Source organism: Magnolia sinica, unplaced genomic scaffold (assembly GCF_029962835.1).
Source record: "Magnolia sinica isolate HGM2019 unplaced genomic scaffold, MsV1 ctg39, whole genome shotgun sequence".
Taxonomy (NCBI): Eukaryota; Viridiplantae; Streptophyta; class Magnoliopsida; order Magnoliales; family Magnoliaceae; genus Magnolia; species Magnolia sinica.
Window position 1 is genome coordinate 266,352 of NW_026682832.1, and position 23,804 is coordinate 290,155.

Sequence of the window (23,804 nt, forward strand, 5' to 3'; positions counted from 1 at the left end):
GATGGTTAGGATGTTGTGATTGGGGAGATAATAAAGCTTCGTACGACCCATGATGGGGCCCATCAAATCAACTGCTTATGATACCGAAATGTGGGCAACGTTCGTACCATAGCTACAGGTGGCAATGGGTTGGTTTGGGCTGGGGTCAATTGAACCAACTCACATTTGAGGTGGGTTCGGGCAAGTTTAATGGGTAGCACGTCTGGCTCGGGCTTGAAGCATGACCTGTTTAAGTAAATGAGTCAGGCTTGATGGATTTAAAGTGGACATTGCCACCCCTACATAAGAGTTACACAATGCACAGATATTCCCATTGAACATTAAATCTAACCTCAACTATTGCTAATATACAATCTCTAGAATTTTGTGTAAATTTAAAATTTATGATACAATCATATTAAATCAACTGAGCAGAAAGGTAATTGCAAAATTATATTAAATCATAATCACAACCAAACATGTAATCGCAATACCACGTGTTTCAAATTTATACTTGAAACCATAGTAGTTGCAATTTGTGGTCTAGTCGATCATTATGAACTGTCCCACTTTGGTCAGTTATTCTTTATTAAATTGAGTTATTGCAATTCAAATCAATTGCATATCCAACCGTAGTCTAAATAAACTAGTGTTAGGCTCAAACCCCCCTCGTGGTCACCCCCGGTGAGGAGTCTCAAACACGAGACCTTCCGCTCTGATACCACTTTGATGCAAGACAATAAACCACATGCTCTAAAAGCTCGAACTGATAGAGCATGGCAAATCAATCCCTTTATCTCATAGCCCAGGCCCCACATCCCATGGGTTAGGACCTCGGTCAAACCCCCCTTGCGGGCCCCTCTTCACATAGGTTCCGCTTCACATGAGTCACCCGCTTCACACGGGTGGGGCCCGCCTCACACGGGCCGCCCACCCCGAGTGTGCCCCTACATCCCATAGGCCACCCCACTCGAGTCCGATGTGAAAATGCCCCTGCATTAATAAATCATCTAATGCACATGCCACCTCATGCCAGCATGGCTGACAAGTGCATCCGAGCCATCCATCAAAAGGTACCACTTTATAGATTGCCTACCCCAAGAATCTGGATGGTCCACTAGTCAGGTGGGCCACAATTAACTGAACAAATGTACAATTATAAAAGATCTGTGAAGTTTTCTAACCCACCAATTTATTTCTCATATCATGGCATACCTACTGAACGGACCACCTTTATCTTTTGGCAGTAACATCTACAAGGTGAGGTCCACCTGATGGATGGATTGGATATTTCACCCTACCATTCCAGCATGGTGTGGAATGTGCATTAGCTGACTTGTACACGTGTCTGGGCTCAGCAAAGCTCATATTACATAAGATAGTGCTTGTCTTTCTAAATTAGTGGGAGAATCTTTTCGGGAATACAGATCCAATTTATGTATTGCATGAGTAAATATGAACTAAGCAATTGCACAGTTTTATTTCGACTGTAGTAAGCTAATATGAAAGAGCTGTTAATTAATGGCAGCTTTGAGACCCATGAGGTATGAACATTACCAAATGCATGGATCATGGATTCTATTGAAGAGGACTTTTTACGGAGGCTGGGTGTCTGCTTACAGAAGATCCAATTGCAGAAAACCTCAATGTGCTTTAGATGTGATTGCTAAAGTAACCCATCTACAATGAGGCTTTGGGTTTCCCTATGTCTGAATAGTTGAGCCTCTGTCTTGTTTTAATGGCCCCAAATTACACAATGTTGAGGTCAGGGGTTTAACATTCATGCATAGCTATTTAAAAAGAAAAAGGTAGGGCTGTCAATGGGCTGTGCTTGGGCTGCATAAGTGCCTGTCAGGCCTGCCCGTTTAAGTTTTCAAGGGAATTTTTGTCAATATCAAGCATGATTGGGCACTCCAAACGAACAGCCTATATCTTGCACAAAAGAGGGTGGCTGGGCTTGGGCTCGGGGGCCATGCATAATCATCACGGGCCAGACTTGGGCCTGTTTTGTTTGACCCTGACTTGGGCCTGGATTTTACTTTGTGGGCTGAGTTTGGACAGACCTCAGTCCAGCCCATTGACAGCCCTATAGAAAAAAAGAAAAAAGAAAAAAAGAAAAGAAAAGAAAAGAAACAAGAAATGAAAAACCTGTGATGGCAAGACAACCAGACACCTGAGTCGGGATAATGGGATTTGATGTTCGAGTAAGCTGACCCTCTAGAATTTGGATCTGTGTGTCTAGGTTGTTGAAGATATCCCGCCAGCAATACCTTTGGACATGCCAATGGTCCTGATAAAGCCCCAACAGGCATGCCCAACTGGTGAAGTTTACGAGGCAATGCTAAATTCAGTATATCTACAACTCCTTGTGTTGTTTGAGTTATGCATGTGCAGCTCCTTTTCTAATAATAGCTTCGAATGTGCAGCGCCTTCGGCTGGATCAAAGTAGTTCAGTTGATCCTTTGACCTTGCTGGAGAAGATTACACAATGGGGATTTCTCAAGATGTTTGTATCAATGATTTGGGTATGCAGTTCCGTTGGAAGATATATGGTTCTCTTCCTGTTTTCATTTTGTCATTTCTTTGGGCATATGACAATTGATTCTATGTTAATCTGTGATCTTTCCAGAGCCTCCAGCATTTGAAGTCTTGCCATCTTTGAAATTGTTGAAAAAACACGTGCCTGCAGATTGCCGTGGACAGTATGATTCTGTTTTTATGTTGGGGAGGTAACATTTCAACTGCCTCTTTTTTCTTCCTCTTCTTTTTGTTTTTTTTTGTTTTTCACTCAGCCTTTGAACTCTAGATCCATTTAGTGTGAATTATAGTGGTTGGGCTAAAAGCTCAGGGCTTGTTTGGCTTTTCTAAAAACATTTTTTATTTTTATTTTTTTTTAATTCGTGATTTTGATTCTGAAAATCACTTTTTAAGGCTCTAAATGTGTTTGGTTTAGCCACTTAATTAATCAAATTTAAAAGGGAAATTTTTTTTTCCAGATTTGCGCTTTTTTCCCAACACGCCTAGCCCCCTGTTTCCCATGGTAGTTTCCACTTCCTACAAACTTGCGAAAAGCACTCATAAAATTGAATATCTTTCTCTTCTTGGAAAGTATGTTAATTGCACACGAGTGTAGAGTTGTACACCTTCACACTTGTGCCATCCATGCATGTAGGTCTGAGATCAGATCCATCCACCAGTTGGTCTGACCACGTTTGCCCTAAAATTAATCTGGTCCAATATTGGAAATAAGTGAATAGGTTAATAAACTTCAGCCAAGTGTTTTAGAGCCACACACACACACACACACACAAATTGTGGCCCACTTAACTAGTGGATCAACCTACTGCTTGGGCTTGGACATCAATATAGTGGTGCCTTTCTAACGGATGGATTGGATCTAGGACCTACATGCCATGATGGAAAACATGTGGCGTGCAAACGAGTTGTATTGCACACTTGCGTGGGCTTAGAAAATCTCATCTCTGGAGAAGCCGGATGAATGTGACTTTCCTATAACACCCGCCTGCAGCAATGTGGGCCCACAATCATGTGAGATCCACTTTGTCAATCCATTTTGCCATATCATGTTAGGGTATTAGTAAAAAAATGAGACTTAAGTGGACTACGCCGTAGGAAATGGTCAGGATTCAATGCTCACCATTCAAACCTTCATGGGGAATTTTTTTTTTTTCTCTTGCATGTTTGCCAAACATGCAATTTTCACATTAGCATTTCTCAATAAACAATCCCAGTGATATATTTCTTGAGAATCAATTTTGCAGCTGCTAGATGCAATGCCAAACAGGCCCTCAGCTAGCAGATTGCTTTGGGAAGCATTCTATTAACGGTTTTTTTTTTTTTTTCCCTTTCTTTTTGGAAGGTAACTGAAACTTTAAGGAAAAAGAAAATGTATACATCAAACGAGGGTGCAGAGGAACTGATTCTGAGTGATCCTCTCGTCATTCCTTTGGCAAGAGAATCGGCTACCCTATTCGGCATTCGCAATCCTTGGAACATTAGGACAGAATTGATCTTATTTTGGAAATACAAAAAACATAACTCCAAGGACCATTCTTCAATGACTAAAGTTCCTTGAAACGGGACCAGACCAATATGTAAGCCTCTCGTTGTGCTACTAGAGTCTCCACCTTGTTAGATTAATCGTCGTAATATACACCAGATCAATGGGCTGGACTGGACCATCAGGCTTTTGGGCTATGCCTGCTTTTCACTGAACTTGGGTTGTCGAATCAGGCTTGAGGGCTGGCCCTAGGCCTAAAATTCAAGCCCATTTGTAATTGGGCCGGTCAAGGTCTAAAAGCTTGTTGGCCCAGCTTGATTGGGTTTTCAAGAGCCTTTTCCCACCCACCCACCAACACAGTTCCAATCTTTTAGCGGCAAGACCTGATCCTTCTAAACAGGCATCCTAGCTGATTATACTTGCTAACAAATTCAAAACAGAAGCTTCCTCACTCCCGCACCCTAACCTGGTGCCGCTTGGCTTCACGTTTCATGCAATTATGTGCAAGAGCATTGTTCTAGTGTGTTTTAGACATGGAACATTTTTTTTTTTTTTTTTACATTTTATTATTATTATTTAAGTGTAACCTATTTACCAATGGAAAACTTAATCGTTATTCACATACGCTGAATGAGAGCATAATTGTTTTAGAGAAATTCTACATCAAAATCACTTCATATTCACCCCATGAAGCGTTGTTCCATCATACACACCGGAAAAACATGTCTGGTGATTTGGATCAATGATCTGGTGGACCACCAAGCAGCTGGCTATAGCATATAGGCCAAAAGGCATTGTGATTTGGAAACTCTGACCAATCTGAACATTGCAAGATTTGCTTATTGATTGTCGACCATTTCTCATCTTTATTAGTTGACTGCTCCCTTTTCAGGCCACTGATTGGGTGGTACCAATCACCTTGATTTTTGGGATATGGTCCATCCACATGGTGGGGCACCCAGTTAATGGCTCTGATCAGTGTATACAAGTCCCCTAGCATACACCTTGTATGTGTATGTCATCACATATTGCTTGACATCTTTTATAATAATCTTTTACAGACATTCTTGTGGTTGACACTTCACATGATTTCCTGCAGTGGAAGCACCATTGTCGGAATCGGTTCTCCAGAACCCTCGCAGTCTGTCTACGATGATGATGAGTACAAGGATGCCTTTGTATCTGGTAAGATACCATAACTCATTCTCACATGTAATTTTCGTTTTGGAGCCCTGAATTTCTAAATGGACACTCGACCTCTAGATGGAGCAAAACATTAGATCATGTACCAAACATCTCCCACTCTCCCATTGTAAGTGGGCAGGATTCCTACGTACTTTTTTCTGTGATCCACTGATTCCTGTGTACACTCAAATTTTGGTTTCTGGACTTTTCGAAAGTAGACTGTAAATGTGAACCGGGATTTCTGCCCACAGTCAATATACAGCGGGAAATGTTTGATAAAACTCTTGTGAAGCAATTCCCACATCTGATATTTTCCCATAAGATTACTGTGAAGCAGGCAAAGCACCTTAGTTGTTTCACAAATGATGACAAGACCCACCACACATGTAGTGAAGAACTTGCATTGGATCCTGGCAACTCATGAAGTGGGTGGCAATGCGAACATGACATAACCCAAAAATAAGATTCCAATCACTAGGTGGGTAACACTGAATTTAGACCCCTTCCTCTAACCATCCATGTGTCCGATACACACAGGCCATGTGATTCGTGGACCATCATCATTTTTGGGCCACGGCATGTTCACAATGTCCACCACTTGTTGAATGGCCTAATATGGCATGTTTGCACGAATCACCTATTCAATCTCTTGTACGAATCACCCAAGAATTTTCAATTTGTTTTGGAGAGTCCAGTAAACCTTTGGTTGCTCAGGCTGTGCATGTCATTTCTGGTAGAGGCAGGGACTCATACTTTTACACTGCTTCACCACAATGACTGGCGTTGTCTTGGCCAGATCTCTATACAGCTGGGACCCACCTTCCAGTGATCCAGCCCTCCACTTGGTTTGTCCTAAATAAGATGGTTGTCGCTGTACAACAGTTGGCATGCAAATGGATAGTGAAAATGAAATTATTCCCTCCGCTCCATATGCAACTAGGAAATTTCCACCAGTGATGGCCAGGACTGTTCAATGGAGATATTTCATCCGTGATACTATCAAAACAGTGTCCCATCTGATGAATGATTTGGATGACTAAAAGGTGGGCCCATCTCTCCAGATTGTTGTTCCAGCTAGGGAAAAGAAAAAACCCGTAATTCAAACAGGATACCTCTATAAGTCACTAGGAGGGTAATTTGATAAAAAAAAGCATCCTTGCGACCATGGAGCGTACTCCTTCCTGAGGTCCCGTTTAACTTCTGGTAGAGGTGAGGAGGAGAGCAATATCCCATCTTGCAGCTCTATGAAAACCACACATGTATTCTTCAATATGGAAGTGTCCCTTTCCTAGACACTCTAGGAAACTTGTTGCCTGTGCCATGTGTCCAAGCAACATCAGTAGGAAGAGATCAAAAGTAGGCAAAATGAAGATACAAGGGTCATAAGGCTGACGGGGGATTAGGATGGAGTTCTTTTGGAAATTGGTTTCTTTTGCTTGGTGTAAGAAGCAGGAGCTGCAGCAAAAGGACCAACCAAGCAGTTTTTAGAATGTAACGTGCAGAAGTGTAAGATAACAAAATGAGGAACGTCTAGTTGCCTTAGTAGAAGATTCATTCAACTAATAGGATGTTCTATGCAAGTGTCTTAGGCACTGTTTCTTTGTTGAATCTGAGGGCCCAGTGTAGGTGGGCCCCAATCACCAAGGTCCAAGGGTGACCCCTTCCATGGGTCTGAGGGTATTTTTAGTAGTGTGCTTTAATTACATTTGTTGCTTCTCAACTTGCCTTCACAATCTATCACAATTACCCTACACCAAGTATACATTTGAGAACAAGGTTTAAAGTACCGTCCAAAAATAATGCCCAATGTGAATCGGTTTCCTCCATAAATAATACGGCTGTATCGGACTGATAGTGGGGTGATTCGATTTGGGCTCAGTGGCGACCAATACTGTACACCAATACTGTACAACGAAAGTGAATTTCTATCCCTGTTCAAGACATCCAAGCCGCAAATTCTACCATGGAGAAGTGATCTTTTAGATGGCATTTATCTTTCCTAATGGGTCTATATGAGGATTTTACTGTCTGGTCCTTGAATGGGCAAAGGCGCCCAGTTTGTGGAGTTTGATAATTGGTCCATGGAAATTGAAAGGGTTCAGCAAATCACTCCAACCCAAGTGAAGCCCCCAGGAGTGTCCTTTGACAGTTAGAAGTACTATACCATGTGCAAACAAAGGATATGTACAGAAGATGTAGTTCATTTGATTCAAACCATCGATGTTATTGATCGGTCTGTTGACATCCCATTTACCAAAATAATTTCCCAGATTAGAACATCCTATCCATTGAACCTTTGGTCCATTGAATATGGCCACTCCCGCATTTCCTTACCAACCATCCATTTGCTGGCTTCTAACTTTAAATTTGGTATTTTTACTTTCTAGGAGGTTAATGCATTGGCCATCTAGAATGGGGCTGATTATATCAGTGGCTTGGATCATTGAATCTGGATGCCACTTGCACAAAATGAAAAGCTAAACCTACTGTCTGTATTCTCTCATCAACTATTGAATAAAATACCCCCCAGTTAACTGGTACTTCTGAGAAATCAACCTGTTAAGGTTGACCCAAAAGAGCAGTTGTGGACGGAACATAGCCAGCATTTTTGAATGGCTTGAGCTATGATGAGCCTAAGGTGAGCACACGGTTTAAAAATAGTAAATTTGAAACAAGTTCTTCCATATTTGCCAAGCCATGGCCAACTAAAAAGGTGAGACTGTGTCTTGATTTTTTGTTTTTTATTTCTATTTATCAGTAATCATGTTAGCAGAATCGTATTTTTTTTTTCTGTTTCCTTTCATATACATGTGCAATGCATCCTCAACTTTCAATATTATTCAATGCAGAGGCACGCTTTCTTACCCGCAGAGAGAACCAGTGGTACACCGAGCTGAATTCCACAACAAGTTCTTTTGAGTCTCCTGCCGATCTTTCACCAACTGTTGAGTAATTCTTATTTGATATAGTTATGGTTTCTTGAAATGGGATCCAGAACCTTATTTTCTTGATTAATACAAGATTTTTTTTTCTTCATATTTTCCCTTTCTGAGTTCAGTAAATGTTTTGATTGGAAGGATGGGTAGGAAAATGATATATGTTAAAAAAAAAAAAAGCAGTATATATTTTATACAAATTAACATTGTTTTAGCATTTTTTGTGTAACTCTTTATGGGTTTTGTGGAGTGGAAAGGGTATGGGAAAAAAAATGAAAAGAAGGGGTTTGAACCCACCAACTCTAACACAACCATGGAAACCTACTGGTAAAGGAAACTGGTTGCAATTAAAAATTAATCTTATATAAATACATGGGGAATAATCTTCCCTTTCATTTCCATATGAAATCGAGATACTTTTCAGAAAATTCTAACGATAGGGGTAGATACCTATGTTGTTCTGAAGGTGGGAGAAAAGGTAAAACTGATTATTGATCAAGATTAGTGTTTGAAACTCATGTAATTAATCCCTTCAGGTTAACCCGAGAAAAAAATGGGATAGATTTATGGGAAATCTCATTCAGTTATATATGGCAGATTAAGATGAGACACCAAAAGAATTGACTGTTGAGCTGTGTGAGGCAGGAAACTCTCAAGTATGTTTCTAAGGGAAGGAATTGACCCACCTAATCCAACCGGGGAGAACAGGCCATTTGACAATCGGATGGTGCTGTTGAGCTCAGTCGAGATCCTTGGACCCATCATGATATCTAGATGGTTGCTTCATTGTTTCTAACATTCATTTCATTTACAACCCTTCATGTGTTAAGAACCTAACCAATATGCCAAAAACCCCTGGACTAATGGAACACGTCAAGCTAGGCTCTTTACATTGTTGGTGGCACTCATTCTAGCCTTTTTTCCATGTAGCCCTTTGTAAAACCCCTGGACTAATGGAACACGTCAAGCTAGGCTCTTTACATTGTTGGTGGCACTCATTCTAGCCTTTTTTCCATGTAGCCCTTTGTGGTGGACATGGTGTTGGCTCTGATAACCTAACCAATATGCCCAAAGTCATAGGACTGATGGAACGCGTCAAGCTACTTTAAGCCGTTGGCATCCTTGCACTATGAAAAACCACATCAATCAAATCGATAGGTCATGTGCATTATCAAGATCTGATGAGGCCCCATCTGATTCCATTTGAATTTGAAAATTTCAATCTTTAATACCTATAATTATTGTTGTCTAATTGGAACTTTATTGTAATGCTTATATAATTGAACGCAATAGAATCCTTGGAGGGGTTTGAGAATAACAATTATCCTTCAATAGCGCTTTTCTTCTATTTTCCCCAATTATCTTTCTCCTAATTCTATTCTAATCTTTCTTCCTTATCGCTCAATTGTCGTCTCATATCTTATTCAATTCTATTTTTTTCACACATTTGGTTAAGGTACATATCATTTGGTATCAGATAACAACGATCCATTATGACGAAAATATAGGAATCCATTAACCAGCTTCAGTTACAAGTGGCAGCCATGGCAGAAAAACTATAAGAACAAACCTCTCAAAATATGTTTATTTATTTATTAATTTTTAAAATTTTTTTAAACACGCGCACACACCCCCACACACTCATGCTGTAGTGGGATTTCACCACCCATGGATACTCGAACCCTTGACCGGGTGTTGAAACTCCTGAGAGTCTACCACCGGAGCAAGAGTAAGGATCCTCAAAACATGGCTGATATTAAGGAACAACGAGTTACTTTTGCTGCGACCGTAATTTTGCGGAGCTGAAGGACACTTTGTGGACACTTCTGCAACTTAACACCGGCAAGACAACCGAATCACCCTAAACACACCATCCATCTCCATTGCTACCCACACCTCCAATGGCCTATAATCCCATAATAGCTGGATCTTCTTCCACGTTGCAGACTATATATACAGGGGTGGATTTCCCCCGCTTCAATTGGGAGGATCTCCTCAGCTGGATCTACTAGGCTCAGCTTTCTTTAACTATAACCATACCCCCACACATGAGAAGATTGGTTTAGCGGCTTTCCACCTTGAAGGCAAAGCCATTCAATAGTATAATTGGATAGAAGATATCATATTGACATTGACATGGAAAGAAAAGATCTCTCTAGCCAACAAATTCAACCATTCCCACACGAACTGTTTTCTTCCCTCAGTTGCCGTCATACAATTCACACCCAAACCATCCACGACCCTTGAAACAATTCCCATCAAACACCTTACACCCTCCAAAATGGAGGAACTAAGTAATCGGGGTTTATATTTTAATGACTATGAGTAGTTCCATGATGTGTTTGAGTTGTCGGTATCGCTACAAGTTTCGCTGGCCGGAGATAAAGATATAATATCGTTATCGCCGATAATATCGCTGATAACCGGAAATGCAGGGAAAAAGGGGGAAACATGGAGAAAATGAAGGAATTTTTCAGTGAAACTTCAGGACATGCCTAAATACACATATTTACATATTCAGGAATAAAAAAATTGCAAAAAGAATGCATTAAATAAGAAGTTTCCATTTAATAGGGGCCAAAAGGCATGCGTTGTCGTTAAAAATTACTCAAATAGTAACCAAAATGAGTTTATATAATATAAATGCAAGCTTATAACAATGAAGACATGCAAAAGTAAATGAATTAAAAATATATATATACATTTTTGGCCATATTTCATCCTCACATAGAATGACGAAGGGGCTCATAATCATTGTCCGGATCCAGTGGCAGTCGAGAGTAGTACTGTTGCCCAACATGTTGGGCACACCATGAATGTGCGTGGGTTATCCACGTCGTCCATCCATCTTTTCAGCTCATTTTAATGGTTGTTTCGAAATTTGAAGCAATTCCAAAGCTCAAGTGGACCACACCACATGAAACAGTGGTAATAATGATTTCCACAGTTGAAACCTTAGTAGGGCCGTTCATAAGATCACAAAGACATGGATGAAGGAAAAACACAAATAACAGATTGATCCAGAACTTCTTTGGCCTCATGGAATTTTAGACGGTATAATTTCAATTCACACTGTTTCCCATGGTGAGGTCCACTTGAGATTTGGATATACTTAGTTTTTGGGCTAAAGCCCTCAAATTATCTGGTAAAATGGATGGACGGAGTGGATAAAATATGTAAATCATGGTGGACCCCACATAATTTACTCGGTGCACAATTAGTGTCGTCACACGACACATACGTACCCGTGTCCGTAGGGATGCAGATTAGCTATGACGGGTTGAGCAGCGAGACTTGCCACTGAAGTGACGTCGAGCGGTTATGTGGGCCCACCATAGTTTATGCTTCGTATCCACACCGTCCAAACATTCGAGGATATCATTTTAGTTTACGAGATAAAGAATGAGTCAGATCCAAATCTCTAATAGACCACACCGCATGAAAACAATAATGATTGGATATCCACCATTAAAATCCTACTAAGGCCCACTGTGCTGTTTATTTGACATCCAATCTGTATGATTAGGTCATACAGACCTAGATGAGGGGAAAAATCAAATATTAGTTTGATCCAATACTTTTATGGGCCCAAAAAGTTTTTAATGGTCTATGTTCATTCAACACTGTTTCCTGTAATGTGGTCCACTTGAGATTGGGATATACCTCGTTTTTGGTCTCATACCCTAAAATGTTCTACAAAAATAGATGGACGGTGAGGATACAACACATACATCATGGTGGGGCCTACAAAACTTGTTGACGTCAACTTGGTAGCGAGTATCCCTACTAAACCTGTCCAGGACGCGGATTACCTGTTGACAGGTTTAGTAGGGAGACTCGCTACCAAGTTGACGTCACCAAGTTTTGTAGGCCCCACCATGATGTATGTGTTGTATCCTCACCGTCCATCTATTTTTGTAGAACATTTTAGGGTATGAGACCAAAAACGAGGTATATCCCAATCTCAAGTGGACCACATTACAGGAAACAGTGTTGAATGAACATAGACCATTAAAAACTTTTTGGGCCCATAAAAGTATTGGATCAAACTAATATTTGATTTTTCCCCTCATCTAGGTCTGTATGACCTAATCATACAGATTGGATGTCAAATAAACAGCACAGTGGGCCTTAGTAGGATTTTAATGGTGGATATCCAATCATTATTGTTTTCATGCGGTGTGGTCTATTAGAGATTTGGATCTGACTCATTCTTTATCTCGTAAACTAAAATGATATCCTCGAATGTTTGGACGGTGTGGATACGAAGCATAAACTATGGTGGGGCCACATAACCGCTCGACGTCACTTCAGTGGCAAGTCTCGCTGCTCAACCCGTCATAGCTAATCTGCATCCCTACGGACACGGGTACATACGTGTCGTGTGAGGACACTAATTGTGCACCGAGTAAATTATGTGGGGTCCACCATGATTTACATATTTTATCCACTCCGTCCATCCATTTTACCAGATAATTTGAGGGCTTTAGCCCAAAAACTAAGTATATCCAAATCTCAAGTGGACCTCACCATGGGAAACAGTGTGAATTGAAATTATACCGTCTAAAATTCCATGAGGCCAAAGAAGTTCTGGATCAATCTGTTATTTGTGTTTTTCCTTCATCCATGTCTTTGTGATCTTATGAACGGCCCTACTAAGGTTTCAACTGTGGAAATCATTATTACCACTGTTTCATGTGGTGTGGTCCACTTGAGCTTTGGACATGCTTCAAATTTCGAAACAACCATTAAAATGAGCTGAAAAGATGGATGGACGACGTGGATAACCCACTCACATTCATGGTGTGCCCAACATGTTGGGCAACAGTACTACTCTCGACTGCCACTGGATCCGGACAATGATTATGAGCCACTTCGTCATTCTATGTGAGGATGAAATATGGCCAAAAATGTATATATATATATGTTTAATTCATTTACTTTTGCATGTCTTCATTGTTATAAGCTTGCATTTGTATTATATAAACTCATTTTGGTTACTATTTGAGTAATTTTTAACGACAACGCATGCCTTTTGGCCCCTATTAAATGGAAACTTCTTATTTAATGCATTCTTTTTGCAATTTTTTTATTCCTGAATATGTAAATATGTGTATTTAGGCATGTCTTGAAGTTTCACTGAAAAATTCCTTCATTTTCTCCATGTTTCCCCCTTTTTCCCTGCATTTCCGGTTATCAGCGATATTATCGGCGATAACGATATTATATCTTTATCTCCGGCCAGCGAAACTTGTAGCGATACCGACAACTCAAACACTGGTCCATTCACATGGTGGGGCACCAAGTTAATGGCTCTGATCAGTGTATACAAGTCCCCTAGCTTACACCTTGTATGTGTTTGTTCATCACATATTGCTGGACATCTTTTATAATAATCTTTTACAGACATTCTTGTGGTTGACACTTCACATGATTTCCTGCAGTGGAAGCACCATTGTCGGAATCGGTTCTCCAGAACCCCCGCAGTCTGTCTAGGATGATGATGAGTACAAGAATGCCTTTGTATCTGGTAAGATACCATAACTCATTCTCACATGTAATTTTCGTTTTGGAGCCCTGAATTTCTAAATGGACACTCGACCTCTAGATGAAGCAAAACATTAGATCATGTACCAAACATCTCCCACTCTCCCATTGTAAGTGGGCAGGATTCCTACGTACATTTTTTCTGTGATCCACTGATTCCTGTGTACACTCAAATTTTGGTTTCTGGACTTTACGAAAGTAGACTGTAAATGTGAACAGGGATTTCTGCCCACAGTCAATATACAGTGGGAAATGTTTGATATAAATCTTGTGAAGCAATTCCCACATCTGATAATTTCCCATAGGATTATTGTGAAGTAGGCAAAGCACCTTAGTTGTTTCACAAATGGTGACGAGACCTACCACACACGTAATGATAAACTTACATTGGATCCTGGCAACTCATGAAGTGGGTGGCAATGCGAACCTGACATAACCCAAAAATAAGATTCCAATCACTAGGTGGGTAACACTGAATTTAAACCCCTTCCACTAACCATCCATGTGTCTGATACACATAGGCCACTTGATTCGTGGACCATCATCATTTTTGGGGCACGGCATGTTCACAATGTCCACCACTTGTTGAATGGCCTAAAACTCATTCATGTGTGCCACATTGGCATGTTTGCACGAATCACCTTTTCAATCTCTTGTACGAATCACCCAAGATTTTTCAATTTGTTTTGTAGAGTCCAGTAAACCTTTGGTTGCTCAGGCTGTGCATGTCATTTCTGGTAGAGGCAGGGACTCGTACTTTTGCACTGCTTCACCACAATGACTGGCGTTGTCTTGGCCAGATCTCTGTACAGCTGGGACCCACCTTCCAGTGATCCTGCCCTCCACTTGGTTTGTCCTAAATAAGATGGTTGTCGCTGTACAACTGTTGGCATGCAAATGGATAGTGAAAATGAAATTATTCCCTCCGCTCCATATGCAACTAGGAAATTTCCACTAGTGATGGCCAGGACTGTTCATTGGAGATATTTCATCCGTGATACTATGAAAACAGTGTCCCATCAGATGAATGATTTGGATGACTAAAAGGTGGGCCCATCTCTACAGATTGTTGGTCCAGCTTGGGAAAAGAAAAAACCAGTAATTCAAACAGGATACCTCTATAAGTCACTAGGAGGGTTATTTGATAAAAAAAGCATCCATGCAACCATGGAGAGTACTCCTTCCTGAGGTCCCGTGTAACTTCTGGTAGAGGTGAGGAGAAGAGAGCAATATCCCATCTTGCAGCTCTATGAAAACCACACATGTATTCTTCAATATGGAAGTGTCCCTTTCCTAGACACTCTAGGAAACTTGTTGCCTGTGCCATGTGTCCAAGCAACATCAGTAGGAAGAGATCAAAAGTAGGCAAAATGAAGATACAAGGGTCATAATGCTGACGGGGGATTTGGATGGAGTTCTTTTGGAAATTGGTCTCTTTTGCTTGGTGTAAGAAGCAGGAGCAGCAGCAAAAAGTGACAACCAAGCAGTGTTGAGAATGTAACGTGCTGAAGTGTAAGATCACAAAATGAAGAACGTCTCGCTGCCTTAGTAGAAGATTCATTCAACTAATAGGATGTTGTATGCAAGTGTCTTAGGCACTGTTTCTTCGTTGAATCTGAGGGCCCAGTATAGCTGGGCCCCAATCACCAAGGTCCAAGGGTGACCCCCTTCATGGGTCTGAACGTATTTTTAGTAGTGTGCTTTAATTACATTTCTTGCTCCTCAACTTGCCTTCACAATCTATCACAGATACCCTACAGCAAGTATACATTTGAGAACAAGGTTTGAAGTACCGTCCAAAAATAATACCCAATGTGAATTGGTTTCCTCCATAAACAATACGGCTGTATCGGACTGATTGTGGGGTGATACGATTCGGGCTCAGTGTCGACCAATACTATACACCGAAAGTTAATTTCTATCCCTGTTTGAGACATCCAAGCCGCAGATTCTACCATCGGGAAGTGATCTTTTAGATGGCATTTATCATTACTAATGGGTCTATATGAGGATTTTACCGTCTGGTCCTTGAACGGGCAAAGGCGCCCAGTTTGTGGAGTTCGATAATTGGTCCATGGAAATTGAGATGGTTCAGCAGATCACTCCAACCCAAGTGAAGCCCCCAAGAATGTCCTTTGACAGTTAGAAGTACTATACCATGTGCAAACAGAGGATATGTTCAGAAGATGCAGTTCATTGATTCAAAGCATCGATGTTATTGATCGGTCTGTTGACATCCCATATACCAAAATAATTTCCCAGATTAGAACATCCTATCCATTGAACCTTTGGTCCATTGAATATGGCCACTCCGGCATTTCCTTGCCAACCATCCATTTGCTGGCTTCTAACTTTAAATTTGGTATTTTTACTTTCTAGGAGGTTTAATGCATTGGCAATCTAGAATGGGGCTGATCATATCAGTGGATTGGATCATTGAATCTGGATGCCACTTGCGCAAAATGAAAAGCTAAACCTACTGTCTGTATTCTCTCATCAACTATTGAATAGAATACCCCCCCAGTTAACTGGTACTTCTGAGAAATCAACCTGTTAAGGTTGACACAAAAGAGCAGTTGTGGACGGAACATAGCCAGCAGTTTTTGAACGGCTTGAGCTATGATCTGCTTAAGGTGTGCGCACGGCTTAAAAATATTAAATTTGAAACAAGTTCTTCCATCTTTGCCAAGCCATGGCCAACTAAAAAGGTGAGACTGTGTCTTGATTTTTTGTTTTTTATTTCTATTTATCAGTAATCATGTTAGCAGAATCGTATTTTTTTCTGTTTCCTTTCATATACATGCGCAATGCATCCTCAACTTTCAATACTATTCGATGCAGAGGCATGCTTTCTTACCCGCAGAGAGAACCAGTGGTACACCGAGCTGAATTCCACAACAAGTTCTTTGGAGTCTCCTGCCGATCTTTCACCTACTTTTGAGTAATTCTTATATGATATAGTTATTGTTTCCTGAAATGGGATCCAGAACCTTATTTTCTTGATTAATACAAGATTTTTTTTTTTCCTTCATATTTTCCCTTTCTGAGTTCAGTAAATGTTTTGATTGGAAGGATGGGTAGGAAAATGATATATGTAAAAAAAAAAAAAGCAGTATGGGAAATGTTCACGGTTAATTATGTTTTGATCATTAAAAGAGACGGTAAAAATTCTCCAAGAAGAAATCAATGAGTGAGAAGTTTGTGTTTGATATGTACGTGATTACAAAACGGAGTAGAAATATTTATATGTGCGCATGTATATATTTTATACAAATTGACATTGTTTTAGCATTTTTTGTGTAATTCTTTATGGGTTTTGTGGAGTGGAAAGGGTATGGGAAAAAAAAGAAAAGAAGAGGTTTGAACCCGCCAACTCTAACACAACCATGGAAACCTACCGGTAAAGAAAACTGGTTACAATTAAAAATTAATCTTCTATAAATACATGGGGAATAATCATCCCTTTCAAAGATTCTATATGAAATCGAGATACTTTTCAGAAAATTCTAACGATTTGGGTAGATACCTATGTTGTTCTGAAGGTGGGAGAAAAGATAAAATTGATTATTGATCAAGATTAGAGTTTGAAACTCATGTAATTAATCCCTTCTGGTTAACCCGAGAAAAAAACTGGGAGAGATTTACTAGAAATCTCATTCAGTTATATATGGCAGATTAAGATGAGACACCAAAAGAATTGACTGTTGAGCCATGTGAGGTCTCAAGTATGTTTCTAAGGGAAGGAATTGACCCACCTAATCCAACTGGGGAGAACAGGCCATTTGACAATCGGATGGTGCTGTTGAGCTCAGTGGAGATCCTTGGAACCATCATGATATCTAGATGGTTGCTTCATTGTTTCTAACATTCATTTCATTTACAACCCGTCATGTGTTAAGAACCTTACCAATATGCGAAAAGCCCTTGGACTAATGGAACACGTCAAGCTAGGCTCTTTACATTGTTGGATCAGTCTACTATGAGCCACAACCAACATCCGCAGCAACGCACTCTATGGTGGCACTCATTCTAGCCTTTTTTCCATGTAGCCCTTTATGGTGGACATGGTGTTGGCTCTGATAACCTAACCAATATGCCCAAAGCCATAGGACTGATGGAACGCATCAAGCTACTTTAAGCCGTTGGCATCATTGCACTATGAAAAACCACATCAATCAAATCAATAAGTCATGTGGATTATCAAGATCTGATAAGGCCCCATTCAGATTCCATTTGAATTTGAAAATTCCAATCTTTAATACCTATAATTATTGTTGTCTAATTGGATCTTTATTGTAATGCTTATATAATTGAATGCAATGCAATCCTTGGAGGGGGCTGAGAATAACAATTATCCTTCAATCGTGCTTTTATTCTATCTTTCCCAATTATCTTTCTCCTTGTTCTATTCTAATCTTTCTTCCTTATCTCTCAATTGTCGTCTCATATCTTATTCAATTCTATTTCTTTCACACATTTGGTTAAGGTACATATCATTTGGTATCAGATAACAACGATCCATTATGACGAAAATATAGGAATCCATTAACCAGCTTCAATTACAAGTGGCAGCCATGGCAGAACAAATTGAAAAACTATAAGAACAAACCTCTCAAAACATTTTTTTTTTTTTCTCAAAGACACCCCCACACACCCCCACACACTCACGCTGTAGTGGGATTTCACCACCCATGGATACTCGAACTCTTTACCGGGTGTTGAAACTCCTGAGAGTCTACCACCGGAGCAACAGTAAGGATCCTCAAAACATGGCTGATATTAAGGAACAACGAGTTACTTTCGCTGCGACCGTAATTTTGCGGAGCTGAAGGACACTTTGTGGACACTTCTGCAACTTAACACCGGCGAGACAACCGAGTCACCCTAAACACACCATCCATCTCCATTGCTACCCACACCTCCATTGGCCTATAATCCCATAACAGCTGGCTGTTCTTCCACGTTGCAGACTATATAGATGGGTGGATTTCCCCCGCTTCAGTGGGGAGGATCTCCTCAGCTGGATCTACTAGGCTCAGCTTTCTTTAACAATAACCAAACCCACACACATGAGAAGATTGGTTTAGCGGCTTTCCACCTTGAAGGCAAAGCCATTCAATAGTATTATTGGATGGAAGATATCATATCGACATTGACATGGAAAGAAAAGATCGCTCTAGCCAACAAATTCAACCATTCCCACACGGAGTGTTTTCTTCCCTCAGTTGCCGTCGTACAATTCACACCCAAACCATCCACGACCCTTGAAACAATTCCCATCAAACAAATGGAGGAACTAAGTAATCAGGGTTTATATTATAATGACTATGACTAGTTCCATCGAGGTCACCGTTGCAAAAAGAAACAACTTTTTCTCATAGAGGGAGATTGGCCGGAAGATCATCCCACCTCTTTTGACCCCGGAGGACGTTGATGATTTGGGAGAGTCTCTCTACCTGTTTCTTAATTTCAACCTTGAGGATAAGGTTCTTTTCATAGCGGCGGGGTGATGAGGTCTCATTCAAATTCTTTCAATTTGAAAATTCCAATATTTAATTCTCATTCTCTTTTGAAAATTTCATTTTCAAAATAAAAATCAAATTCATGTTTTAATTATTTATTTTAAATTGTCTGTCTTTTTTTTTTTTTTTTAATTACTGTTGTTTAATTGAAACTTTATTGTAATGCTTATATAATTGAATACAATGCAATCCCTGAAGGGGGCAAAGAATAACAATTCTCCTTCGTTCTTACTTTCTCTCTTATCTTTACCAATTATCTTCCTCCTTGTTCTATTCTAATCTTTCTTCCTTATTTCTCTTATCTAGTCCACACATTCGGTTAAGGTACATATCAAGATCATTATATAAAACTAGGTCTAATCAACAATTTGATTCTTCCATTCTATAGGCCTAATCTTGGATTGTTTATACTTATGAAGCTTCTCTTTTATCATGCCATCCTAACCATTGCATCCATCACTTGAGAAGTGAATGACTATAAAAAGAAGGCCATCTCATGGATGGATTTGAACATTCAATCAGTCTGATTTTTTTTTTGTCCGTATCCAATGGATGATTTGGAGCTAGTGATTGGGGTGGTCGAGTGCCTCAATGGAAGAAGATACCGGCACAACATATGATTGTTTCGAAAAAATAAAAATGATGACCCACTAGCTCAATGGACCCTGACACTGAATGTGCATCCTGATGTGGCATATTCATATTCTGTGGGTTGAGCCATGCTTCGTCATCTAGACCGTCGATTTGATGAACCCATGTTAATAGATCCTAATCATTCAATGAGTGCCCTAAAATAAAAAGTTATTTAAAAATTATAACAATGTTGTAAAAAGATCCAAAGGTTGGATATCTAAGATCTTACTAGTTGGATTGCCTATCTATGAGGCACATCAAATCAATAATATGTATCTATCAACCATGGTTTTTATTAAGATGTTCCTAGTCCATTAGAAGCATATGGTCTCTTAAGTGAATGTGCCAGAATTCACTATTCTCTACCACACATCTTCCACACATTTCTTCCTTCAAGATCTTAATATTTTCAGGTTTGTTTGGGTGGGGATTTAACATGATTGTGATCAAGTCTAATCCCAAACCAGCATCTTTTTGTTTTTTGTTTTTTGTTATTTTTTCTTTTTCTAATACTTCTTTAATTGAGTTTATGTGGAGGAAAGCATCGCTTTAGTATGCCCGATCTTACATATAAGACATGGGCCCACTCAAATCAGGATTAGATTAATCTTGATTAGGTAGAATCCACTACCCAAACAAACCCTTAATATACTACTTTAAATTTTAATTCTTCATATCATACCTTCAAATAATCTAATGAGGTCTTCTTCTATTTTATCAATTTTATTTTCTACTTCTTAATATTTATTAACTTTTTAGTCAAACTCGGTTAAAATTAATGATATTTGTCTGAGTCACCCATTGAGTCAACTCATCTGAGTCTTGATTTATTGATTTATTGGTAGATTGAGTGAAGTCCTAATCAGTGTTCGAAATATCGATACTATCGGCCGATATATCGGCCGATATTATCGGTATCGCACCACGGCGAGACGAAACACCCCCGATAACACCCGGAAGATACAAAAAATCCAAAACTTAAGATATCGTACGATATTATCGTCGATATCGTGCGATATATCGTCGATATCGTACGATACATTGTCGACATCGCCGATACAACCCACCCCGATTTAGATATCGCGGTATTTCCGCCTCCATTATTGTCGGAAATCGACAAATAGAGTCACGGACAGTCACGGGTGCGTTTGCAGGGGACTCACAAGTCCCACTGTAGCCAACAACCCCCGACGATAAAAAGCCGATGCCGTAGGTGGTGGAGAATAAAAAAAAAAAAAGAGGGAGAGAGAAATCGGAGACATACCTGTAGCCGGAGGTTGTAGCAGTGATCGGAGGTGGGCCATTCGACAGGTAAGTAGCCTTCTTCCTCTTTCTTCGAATTTTTCTTGATATTTTCTTCAATTTCTCGGTTCCTTCGCTGATTGGAGCATGCCTGTGCGGATTTCTCGGCGATTCGGCGAGAAATCAGGCCGGATTTGAGGAAACGGAAGAGAAATCCTCTCCGGAACCCTCGCCGCGTGAAGGAGAGGGAAGGCTCTCGCGACGGACGGGGAAAATGAAGGAGACGTGCGGGACGGGTTGAAACAGGGATCGGTGCATCCCGTGGTTTACTGAGCACGTTCTTATCGTACTCAGTAAACTCAGTTGGGCCCACCTGTAAAGTATGTGGTCTATCCACGCCGTCCATCTGTTTTCCCATTTAAATTTAGGGGTTTATCCCAAAACTTAGAGAGGGCCAGTGGATCATACCACATGAAACAGTGGAGGTGTTTTAACGGTGGATGTTCAATTCAACTGTTTTGTAATTTGTGGCCCATTCAAACATTATATATGGTTTATTTTTGGGATAAAGCCCTGAAATTATCTAGTAAAATGAATGGATGGATCCGATAATATACATAAATCGTGGTGGACCTCAAGAAAATTTTAATGGTGAACGTCACTCTCTCCACTGTTTTCTGTGGTGGGGTCCACTCGAGCGCTGGATCTGACTTATTTTTTGGCTCACGCCCTAAAATGATCTGTTGAAATGGATGGACGGTGTGGATAGCAAAAATACATCATGGTGGGACCCACGTAACTTGGTGGCGTCACTTGAAATCGGATTGCGTACTGAGTTACTCAGTACGCTTTTATGGTACGGAGTAAACTCAGTTGGGCCCACTGTTAATGTATATGGTTTATCCACACCGTCCATCCATTTTTACTGATAATTTTAGGGGTTAATACCAAAATTGAAGTGAATCCAAAGCTCAAGGGACCATTACAAGGGAAACAGTGTGGAATAATGATTTCCACCGTTGAAATCTTCCTAGGGTCCAAATTAATTTTCATTTGTCATACAACCTGTTCATTAGATCTCAAAGACATGGATGAAGAGAAAACACAAACATCAACTTCATCCAAAACTTCTTTGGCCTCCAAAAAATTTCCAATGGTAGAGGTTCAATCAAACTGTTTCCTGTAATGTGGTCCACTTGAGATTTTAATTTGCTTCATTTTTGTGCTGTAGCTCTAAAATTATCTGCTAATATGAATTAACGGAGTGGATAAATTAAATAAATAACAGTGGACCCCACACAGTTTACTCAGTACGCTAAGGGTATTGAGTTACTCAGTACGCAATCCGCTTCGGACGCGGATTTCCTGCGAAAGGGCGCTGGAAAACTGGGTGGGGCCCAACGTGATGTTTTTAACAAATCCACCCCGTACATCAGTTTTCTGAGCTCATTTTAGTACTAAAGACCAAAAATGAGAAGGATCCAAAACTCAAGTGGGCCGCACTAGAGTAAAAGGTGGGTAGGAAAATTCCTACCGTTGAAAACTTTCTGGAGTAGTTTGTGATGTTTAAATGATTATGTAGACCGTTAAAAACGTCAATACTACTTGGATGAACTTAAAACACAAATATTAGCCTGATTCAAAACTTCTGTGGCCCACAAATATTTCAACTGTGTACCTTCAATAATCACATTTTAGGTCCACTTGACTATTGGATACGGTTCATTTTTGGCCTATCATCCTAAAAATATCTCGGAAAATGGATGGCCGGGGTGGATTTCTCAAAAACATCACATTGGGCCCCACCCAGGTTTCCAGAGGCTTTCGCAGGAAATCCGCGTCCATCCGGTTCCGCGCAAGACGGGAACGGATTGGCTACTCCCCTTGACACCAGCCCCATGGCTGGTGTTCGGTGGTATGTGGGCCCCACCATGATGTATGTGTTTCATCCATTCCGTTCATACATTTTAAAAGATCATTTTAGCCCTTCATACTAAAAATAAGAGTGATATAAATCTTAGTGGACCACACCACATGAAAACAATAGTGATTGGATATCCAACATTTAAATCCTCCTAAGGCCTAATGTACTGTTTATCTGAAATCCAATCTATTGATTAGGTCATAAAGACCCAGATGAAGGGAAAAAACAAAGATCAGCTTGATCCAATACTTTTAATGCCCCAAAAGGTTTTTAATGGTCAAAATTCATTCAACACTGTTTCTGGTGGTGTGGTCCAATTGAGGTTTGGATATACTTAATTTTTTGGCTAAAGCCCTAACATTATCAGGTAAAATGGATGGACGGAGTGGATAAAATGCATAAATCAAAGTGGACCCCACAGATTTTACTCAGTGCGCTAAGCGTACTGAGTTACGCAGTACGCAATCCGCTTCCTGCTGTAAAAGGGGAGCACTGATGCTCCTCGAGCTCCAGCTGTACGAACGGTTCAAAGGAGATCAAAGTTACATTCATTTATTTATCAGGGCCCACTGTGGATTGCTTTGGTTAGGCAATCCTAACCATTGCATGTATGGCTTAGTCAAAGGATGGCTACCAAAAAGTGATGGGGATGGGTACCATCTTGCCTGATTGACGCTCGGGATAGGCAGGGGCTCTGAGGGCCCCACCATGATGTATGGGTTTTATCCACACCGTTCATCCATTTTGTCGTATCAAAATAGGCAGATCCAAGGCTCAAGTGGACTACACTAATGGAAGAAACGGTGATGATGAAG

General features: G+C 40.2%; 1 protein-coding gene across 1 annotated transcript in view; it reads left to right on the forward strand.

Annotated features, from left to right (window-relative positions):
• Positions 1-8,156, forward strand: part of LOC131236332 (4-diphosphocytidyl-2-C-methyl-D-erythritol kinase, chloroplastic/chromoplastic-like) — a 30,398-nt gene extending 22,242 nt beyond the window's left edge. Inside the window, exons 10-11 of the mRNA XM_058233454.1 lie at positions 5,100-5,185; positions 8,035-8,156. Coding sequence (XP_058089437.1) covers positions 5,100-5,156 — 57 coding nt within the window. The 3' untranslated portion in view covers positions 5,157-5,185; positions 8,035-8,156. The remainder of the gene's footprint in view (positions 1-5,099; positions 5,186-8,034) is intronic.
• The last annotated feature ends 15,648 nt before the right edge of the window (positions 8,157-23,804 follow it).